We start from the raw sequence: 10,056 nt of genomic DNA, 5'->3' as shown, positions 1-10,056 counted from the left end.
GGGAGAGAGAGGGAGAGAAAGGGGAATAAGATTAGATCAAGTTTTGAAATAGGCATTTTTTAATAATAGTCAAGACTTGACATTTCTTTTTTTTCACACAGCTTGCAATAGAGGGGAATATCAACATGAGAGGATATAATAGTGCGGGGGTGTGCTTGAGTTGCGTGGGAGTGTATAAAAGCACAAAAATTATGTGACAAGTGATATGAATGATGTACAAATATGCGTGGGTGTGCATGAATGTGCGTGGGCGTATATGGATAAAAAGGTATGTGACGTGATATATAAGACATATCGTGTATGTATGTATGTGTGGGTGTGTGTGTGGGTGTGTTTGTGTGTGTGTAGGTGTGCGTAGTATATGTATATCATTTTGAAAGAATTTTGAAATGTGTTAGATGAATGTATTTGATCATTTCACGATGTTTCAGTGTAATAATATAGTCTGATCGGATTGTTAATGATAGGTTCGTTATCTCTCGAAAGCTTATTCACTCAGAGATTTGCATAAAAATAGATGATTGTCTTTCTCTCCCTCTCTCTCTCTCTCTCTCTCTTCTTGTCTCTTCCCTTTAAATAACTTTACATTTTACTTGCAGATGGATGGACGAAAGGATAGAATCGTTGTAAATGTTTACAGATATCTTCACTTTACTTCTTCATCTGATCACTAAACTATCCATCACATCATTTTGCACATGGCACTAAATTAGTTATCTTTGAGGAATTTAGTTAGTTTAATTTCTCAATGTCTATCCCATTCAGTTGCTAATTTTTTCTTCTCAAACTATTATAATTCTTTATTTTATTCTTTAAATTTTTAATCTATCTAAGTTAATTGTACCATTTAACCAATTAGCGCTTTTTCCTTTTTTTCTTTTTTTTTGATTTTAAATTAGTTAAAATTTTAATAAGCTTAATTATTTGCACAAAAATTTCCTATCAAATAACTTGGATTTTTTTTTTCAGAGTAATTTGAATCTTTCAATTGTATTATTTAAATCATCTGTTAATTAGCATTCTATTAATTTGAATAACTTTACATTTAAAGGACAAAAAGGGGACCAAAATGAGAGTGATATTTTATTGATTTTTTAAAAATTGTAATTAAGAAAAAAACACAATTTGTTTTGGTATACTGATAATGATTTTGATAAGAGAGATTTTGACGATAAATTTTGTAAAATTTGCTTTTGGATTTTCAATCCTTTCTTAGGTATTACAGTTCAAATTGTTTAAATTAATCATTTGTCAGTGATAAAAATTTCAAACAATTAATGAAAGAATTTCAGAAATTCTCATCGATTTCAATAAGTATGGTTGAAAAGATGATAGAATTGTAAGTTTGTTGAAAAAAAAAAAGAAAAGAAATTGACCATTAATGATCGAAATATATTTTCATCTATTTTAAACAATTTTTATTTTTCTTTCTTCTTTTTCATTTCATTTCTAAGGAAAAAAAAGGATTAATTATTAGATCAATTTTTTTTGGAAAATTAAATTAAAATTAAAATTTAACATTCATTCATTAATTTTGCAGACCTAATGAAAATGAAGAAGAAGAAGAAGAGGAAGAAGATGTCGAAGAAGTAGAGGTTGAAGATGAGGAAAATGATGATGATGATGATGATGATAACGATAATGATGATAATGATGATGATGATGATGATGAAAGTGAAGAAATGGAAGATGGAAGTGAAAATGAGCAGCATGAAGGTTTCAACAATGTTGACAATGAAATGTAAGAAATTTCGTCCAATAGAATTTTTAATTCAAATTTTATAATTTGGACAGCATAGATTGGTTTTATATTATTTTCTCAAATTATGTTTTTCACCATTTAATCCATTCCTTTCCAAAATACACTTTGCTTAATTATTTATTATGCTGTAATTACACGTTTTGCATAATTAATTATTTTTTCTCAGTTAGTTATTAAATTGAATATTAGAAAGTTTCATTTAAATTTATGGTAATTAACAAGCATATAAGATGAATCGTAACGGATGAATAAATAAATATTGAAATTATTGCTAATTTTAATAAATCATTTAATAAAATATATTTGTTAAAAAGTATGTCATCAATAATAAATGAAAACAATTAGTTTTTTTTTCTTTTTATTTATTAATTATTATTCTCGAAATGCAATCATTTGTAAGAATTCTATTACGAAATCCAACTTCGCACTATACAAAAACTTAATTACTGAATGGTGTGAAATTATTGTTGATTATGTCAACCTAATTATTATTAAAGGATAAAAGTTGACAAGGAATGTGAAGGAATGACAGAAGCAACGAAAGCAGTTCTTGTAAGTATAATATGAATTTATAAATTTATTTCTGATTTTTTTTAAAATAATTCAATTTTTTTTTTTTTGATATCATAATGTAACGTGTATTACGGTATTAACAAATTTTCATAATTTAAGAAAAAAAATTTAGACAGCAAAGAAACGTCAAGAAGAGGAATATCGTTTACAATATGAAGCACGTCGAAAAGAGGAACGTGAACGAGTGGAACAAGAATTAAGAAGTTTACGTGAAAAACAAGAGAGACGTCGACGTGAACGTGAACAAGAAGAAAAAGAATTAGCCGAGAAAATACGCTTAGCTGAGGAAAAACATCGTCAAGAAGAAGTAAATTTTATTTTCGAAATAAGAAAAAATTATTATCATTTGATATTAATTCTTCAGTCGTACGATAATTAATATCTGAGAGTTTTTCCACCGTACGATGATGAATATCTGAGAGTTTTTCCACCGTACGATTATGAATATCTGAGAGTTTTTCCACTGTACGATGATGAATATTTGAGAGTTTTTCCACCGCACGATGATGAATATCCGAGGGTTTTCTACCATACGATGATAAATATCCAAGTTCTTTTCTTTTCAATTTCGATGGAATCATAAGACATAAGAAGGGCATTCCATATTTTAATTACAATTTTCTGTTTTTATTTCTCTTCAAATTACAATTAGTCAGAATCCTCTTACAATCATTATATTATTGTATTATGAAAATTAATTTAAATTGTCTTTATTTGAATTTTTTTTTTTAATTTTTTGAAACTTTTTTTTTAAAATTTTGAAACTTTTTTGAAAAATTTTTTTCAGTGCAACTTTTTTTTAACTAATCTTCATCCTCTTTATTGTTTATTTTATTTTTTTCTATTTGTTGGAAAAAAATGGAGAGATAAAATTTAATTTTCAAATAAAATTTAAAAATTTTTTTTCAGGAAGAAAGTAAAGCTCGAATAGAAGCACAAAAACGGAAACGTGAAGAAGAGCGGTGTAAAAAACAAGCAATGCTTGCCGGTTCATTAGCTGGTATTGTTTCATCCGGTAATAATGGTAATCCTAATTTTATCATTCAAAAATCGGAAAAATCAGAACGATATGTAAGTTTAACATATGGATGGTTTATTTTAAATGAAAAAATTAAAATTAATAAAAACTTTAATTTAAAATTAAATTTTTTGAAAGCTAAAATGAAATGTTTTGAAGTTAAGATTTTGAAATTTTGAAGTTAAAATTTTAACTTTTGATGTCAAAATTAAATTTTTCGGATGCATTTAAAAACAAATGAAAGCATAGTTATTTTAAAATGAATAATCCTTTTAATTAATCATTCTAATTTTGATTTTGAAAAATTTGAACCGTTTTTACTTTTGCTTCTCATTTATTTTTTTAATTCTTTTTTTTCCTTTTTTTGGATTAATTTGTTTCTTTTTAATTTTATTTTTAGAAAAATGATAAAGGAAGAGAAGAGAAGCAAGAAGCTAAACGTGCTTATATGGCAACAGTAAATCAGAAACCGGATATTTCCCATTTATTGATTAATGATTTAAAAATTGAAATTTGTCAATTACATTCACGTATTTGCAAATTGGAAGCACTCAAGTATGATCTTGAAAAACGACATGAACGACAACTTTATGATGTAAATATTATACTTGTAATTTCTGGATTTCTAAATATTTAAAAATTAACAATTTAAAAATTACATTTACTTATTTGCAAATTACAATCATTCAAATGCGATCTTGAAAAAGAAAAAAATGATATGAATGATAATTTTAGTTGCATAAGCATTGCAATCATAATTTCCGGACAAGTTTCTATGCTTATATATACATTGAATCAATGTTAAATTCCAGTTGAAAGAATTACATGAACGTGAAAAACAAGTAGCACGACATCGTGCACTTCAACGAGGACTTGATCCTAATGAAGCAGCAGCATCACCACATCCTGTATTTTCTTAATTTTTATATAATTCATTTCTCTCTCCTTTTTTTTAAAAAAAAAATTTATATAATATTTCACTTTAATAATATATTTAATAATATTTATTTTTTTTCTACAACTTTTAGTGTTGATATACGTTTGACCTTTCATTTTTGACCTTTTACATTGTTGAATTTTTGATAAATTACTGTTCTTCAAAGGATTTTTTTTGATAAAAGATGAAATTTACATATGATTGATGAAAAAATTTATATAAAAATACAAATGTGTAAAAATTTCTGTTAAATATAAAAATTTAAAAGCATATAAAAATTTCTGTTGTTAAAATTTGTTTCAATTTGCAAAATTTTATTTTAATAAATTAGGTCTTTTCTTTCATTCATTTCTTTTTTTTTTTAATTTCTAATTCGTGTTATATCATTGATATATTTTGCTAGTGAATTTGCCTAAATTTTAGCCAAAGATTAATGTCGCATCAAAATTTGATCGTCAATTCGATCGGCGATCATACGGTGATCGTCGAATAATATTCGAAAAAGTAACTTTTCCCAATCAATTCAAACAATATTTCTTTAAAATAAAACGAAATAAGACTAATTAAAGTTTAAAATCCAATATACCAAATTTCTGAATTTTAACAAATTTGTTATTTTCTGCCAATTTTTGAAATTTTTACTTAATTTCTTTGATATATTTACAAAATTATTATACCAATGATATGCTATTTACTAATGATACTATTCTTTATCATACATATGTACGAGTATTTCATTTAAAATTTGTTTAAAAAATTTATCATCAAATGTTTTAATCGAATCATTTTACTAATTATCACAATTAAGAATATTTCTTTTTCATTGTTTTTTTTTCAAACTTTAAATAAATTAGTTAACTCTTCAGTCTTACGATTATTTCGCTTAATTTTAGCCACCCGTTGAAAAACCACCATCGATTGTACATGGTACCGCACGACCACCACCAGAATGGGGACGTACAGAAAATGAAGAATTGGAACAACTTCGAAAAATTATCGAACCACGCAAATATGTGGAAGAAATAAAAGTGACAAATGTTCGACCACCCATTGAACCCATTCCATTATCATTACCACAAATGGATTGATTGAAATGAATAAATTTCATCTTTTAAGAAATATTTTATTCATCTAAAATTAATAAATATTTCTTTCAATCATTTTTTTAAGTATTAAAACAAAAATTCCAAAATTTATTAAAAATTCCAATTATTTCAATAATTAATTTCTAACAAATTAAATCACATTTAACAATTGTTTAAATTCATTTTTTCGACAATTTATTTGCTTTTGTTTCTTCTCTAATTACAGAAAAATTTGCTTGTATTTTGCATTTAATTTCCAATTTTAATTATTTTCCATTAGCCATACAAACAAATCCATGAAACTATTCATTTTTGCTTGGAATTAATGTAATTATTGATGTTAAATTAAATAATATTTTCACAACGCTTGTGATTTTTAATTTAAAATTTAAATTTTTCTAAAACAATAAGCAGTTTTACGGTACACTTTTTTTCCAACTTTATTTCGAATTGAATGACTTTTTATTTTGCACATCTAAGCTATTTAACAAAGCCGTAACTAGAAATGTGACTTTTCAATTGGAATTTAACATACCGTATACTGCACAAATTATTGCCTACTGTACAAGTCATCCTGATATGGTTTCTGTATTACAACCCAACTTACCGCATCATTTCTCTATTTGGTATCATTTATTCATCACAGCCTATTTACAGTATCATTTCGTTATTGCAATAAATTCGCAGCATTATTTCACTATTTATTCATGATATCACTTTTAATACACTATATTTCAACCATTATTGCCTTATTACGGTATATTTAAAGTATGTTAAAAGTTTCGTTACTACAGTACCGTATAATTTACGATGTCTAACTAAAGTATTCAGCCTATGATTTGCATTTTAACTTTGCATCATAGCAACATCGAACTGCATGCATGCACCATTCAGCACCTTCTTTTTAATCACTTTTGTCTTCTCTCTTCCCCATTTAATTTTAAATTTCATCATTTTGAAATATTTCATTTCAAATTTTAAGAGTCACGAACTTTATTTTAAATTTCATACATTCTGTCGGTCACTTTTGAAAGTTTGAAATAATAAAAATTGAATGAGCGAATAAAAGAAAAATAAACGAATTGTCAACCAAATGGACAGATGAATATAGTAATTCATTAATTACTCTTACTTATTGTAAATTACATGTAATGACATTCTTCTTAATGAATGAAATTTAACACTATTATTGATTGATATAAACGGTAAAGGAAAATAAAATAGTAAAAAAGGAAAAAGAAAGAAAAGAAAGGTCAGCCTAAGTCTGGAAGAAAAAAGAAAGTTTAATGAGAATTCATCGAAATATTACTGAAACGTAAACGGATGTTAGAAGTGAAACAATTCGGTCAGATATTACAGTTCATAAAATGTAATTGAAACGTGGAAGTTTAGCGTGAAACATTTCTTCCAGATATTACAGTTCATAAAATGTAATTGAAACGTGGAAGTTTAACGTGAAACATTTCTTCCAGATATTACAGTTCATAAAATGTAATTGAAACGTGGAAGTTTAACGTGAAACATTTCTTCCAGATATTACAGTTCATAAAATGTAATTGAAACGTGGAAGTTTATACAATTTATGAAAATTTTTGCTTTACAATTTATAAAGCATGAAAGTTTAAACGTTTTTTCCAGATATTATAATTTATTATAACTGAAACGTGAAAGTTTAACGTGTACATTATTTTACTTATCCTTTTTTTTCTTCATCGAAATTCTTTTTTTTTTTTAATTTAACGAGCAAGCTGTACACGTAGGACAAGACCAACATAACCAATAATAAAAACACATAAAATATAGAATATCATAACACCCATATTCATTTCCATATTATCTATTTTAAAATTTAAGTTATCGATTACCGATTTACCGCTACCTTCACAAATTGTTGCCTGCTGAAAATTTTCAATTCTTATATTTGCTTACAAATTATTTAATCTATGTTGCATAGATGATTTCTTACTATTTGTTAATTAATCATGGAATAAATTGAAATAGATCGTTGATGAAGGAAAATAAAAGAAAAGGAAAAGAAGAATTCAAAAATTCAATGTCAAAGGTCATTTTTAGCATAGATTTTAATTTTAATCATTGATTGTTTGTAGCTATCCACTGGCTAAATACTCTAACCTTAAATTTCCTTCCACTAAAAAAATATCTCATCTTCATGCATTCTTCAAATTTAATCCATCAATTGAAATTTCCTATCCCTTTTCATTTTCAAATACTAATTCCTCAATCGAATTACCTTTCATTACCTGTTAGAAATCTGAATAAAAAACATTTTAAATTAATATTTTACCTGCCCATTCGACAATAAACAACTAATATTGTCATGATGAGAAAATTCGTTTATTATCAATGATTCATAACCAAAACGAAACCTAAATACAGGAATAATTGAACTTAATTAGCTTTTGTTAAATAAAAAACAAATTACTTCATTAATTTTTTTTCCCGATGAAATCTTAATTGTTACGATAATTATGCTATTACAGTTCAGTATGTTTTATTACCCTTTTTGAATCTTAATTATTCAGTTTAATAGGTTTACAATGATAATAGTAAATTAAATCGGATCCAAATATGGAATTACTGTAAAAAGATTAAATGATTTGTTTTTATCAAATTTGTGTAAGAATTTAAATAATTTCAATTTAAACTTACCAACTGAAGTACTGTATCCATCGTATTGATTCATGAATGGTTTTTACATTACTGTAAAGACCACCGGTAATCGAAAGTACAGTTAATAATGGCCCTGTTATTGATAAAGCTATTGCGTATGATGGAGAAATCTGTAGAATTTAAGCAATGATAATTACTAATTAATAATATCAACAATAATGTTAATAATCACAACAATAATAACAATAATATCTTGAAATAACATTTTTATTCTTTTAAAATATTATTGAAATAATTTTGGTACAAAACATTTTAGGTATTATGAAAAAAAAAGCTCTTTGCTAATAAACATAAATTAGTATTAGCTCTTTGCTAATTAATATATATTAGTATTAGTAACAATCCTTAATTACTAATGTCATTATCATCGTTGAATGATGACAATGATATTAGTAATTAAGGATTATTTAATTTGAATGTATCAAAATTTTTTTTTTCTCAACAACTATTTCTTTTATAATATCACTTTGATTCCTTTTCAATTTCTTGTCATTTTATTAATACTAAATCTAATTTTAATTGAATTTCATGAAAGAATCTAAAAATGATTTTGTAAAATAATTTAGAGAAATATAAAGATAAAATAAAATTTCCATTCAATGATGTCTTTCAAATGATAACATTTACTTACCGATTCAATGATGACATTTAGTTACCAATTCAATGATGACACTTACCGATTCAATGATGACACTTACCGATTCAATGATGACACTTACCGAACTTAGCATAATACCAACACTAATAGCAGACCATTCAATTAGTATGCAAGTAAGCAAAGTGGTCAGAAATGTTGTAAATGTTGGATGAAGACCGATCAGATAGTAACTGATACATACCATACACATACCATCGATCGTAAAAATTGGCAAATATGACATTATCTATTAAATTCATCCATATACATCAAAATAAAATGAAATAGAAAGAGAGAAAGAGAGAGAGAGAGAGAGAGAAATTTGAAATATTTCTATTTAATATGAAATATTAAACGAATAATCAGTAGATATAGGATCAAATTTAACTTTTATCAGTCATGAGGTAGAATATTATCTCTGATAAATTCGCAAAATATATCTATTAAAATGATAACATTTAATCACAAAAATGATAACAGAAAATATCAGAATGATAATTAATATTTCAGAAATGTTAATTAGAACATATTCTGGATATAATAATAGAACAAAAATAAATACAATAATTAATGAACCATTGATAAATAATAGCATATAACAGGATATATGCCATCATGATATTCTCGTACCAATAATGGAAAATCAGATGGTAAAAATGTTTGTATACCGAATACGGTGGAATATGTTAGCTCGGAGATATAATAGAATAATGCTCCTCTAATATTTATAATACCGTCCTATAAAAGTATAATTTTAAATTGAATTTTTTCTTGATAAATTGAAGTAAAATTTTATATGTTTTTTCTTGTTGAAAATTAAATAATAAATTTTTTCCACTTTTTTTTTAGAAAAAAAGTAAAAATGAAAATGAATAAAGTTAGTTTTTTTTTAAAAAAAATATTTTTTTCTTGAAAAAAAAAACTAACTTGATTCATTTCAGTTTGTAAATATAATGTACCCAAAAATACACCCATGACAATTTTTTGAACAAGTTTTGCCCATAATAATCCCGGATTTCGTAAATTTTGTTTAATTGATCTAAAAAAAAGTTCACATTTCTTATCATTCTATAAATTTCTTTTTTTTTTTCATATATGCCTTTTCAGAACCATTTCTTACGAACTTTTTCATATGATCTGACTTTTGTACGAAATTTTTTCATGCGTAAAAAAAAGAGACCAAAGGAAAAAAAAACGGAAAAACGAAAAAACGGTAAAACGGATGGCTATATTATACATGATATGTAAAACGGATGGCTATATTATACATGATATGTAAAACGGATGGCTATATTATACATGATATGTAAAACGGATGGCTATATTATACATGATATGTAAAACGGATGGCTA

At 25.4% G+C, this 10,056-nt stretch overlaps 2 protein-coding genes across 2 annotated transcripts in view; one reads left to right on the top strand and one right to left on the bottom strand.

The window, feature by feature from the left end:
- Positions 1-1,328: 1,328 nt before the first annotated feature.
- LOAG_09626 (hypothetical protein) lies at positions 1,329-5,378 on the top strand (the record flags this gene model as incomplete). The annotated part of the gene is made up of 9 exons (XM_020447981.1): positions 1,329-1,339; positions 1,541-1,741; positions 2,260-2,314; positions 2,448-2,642; positions 3,245-3,406; positions 3,754-3,948; positions 4,166-4,261; positions 4,714-4,794; positions 5,184-5,378. 9 exons carry the CDS (start codon positions 1,329-1,331, stop codon positions 5,376-5,378), a joined length of 1,191 nt encoding a protein of 396 aa, XP_020301839.1.
- A 1,733-nt stretch (positions 5,379-7,111) lies between these two features.
- The window catches only part of LOAG_17487 (CBR-WHT-8 protein), a gene marked incomplete at both ends in the record, with an annotated part of 6,320 nt that continues 3,375 nt past the window's right edge, over positions 7,112-10,056 (bottom strand). Inside the window, 6 exons of the mRNA XM_020450148.1 lie at positions 7,112-7,273; positions 7,681-7,762; positions 8,046-8,176; positions 8,786-8,950; positions 9,280-9,441; positions 9,631-9,742. Coding sequence (XP_020306214.1) covers positions 7,112-7,273; positions 7,681-7,762; positions 8,046-8,176; positions 8,786-8,950; positions 9,280-9,441; positions 9,631-9,742 — 814 coding nt within the window. The remainder of the gene's footprint in view (positions 7,274-7,680; positions 7,763-8,045; positions 8,177-8,785; positions 8,951-9,279; positions 9,442-9,630; positions 9,743-10,056) is intronic.

The sequence above is a fragment of the Loa loa genome, assembly GCF_000183805.2.
Source record: "Loa loa unplaced genomic scaffold supercont3.82, whole genome shotgun sequence".
NCBI classification, from domain to species: domain Eukaryota; kingdom Metazoa; phylum Nematoda; class Chromadorea; order Rhabditida; family Onchocercidae; genus Loa; species Loa loa.
This window is presented reverse-complemented; position numbering and strand designations above follow the sequence as displayed.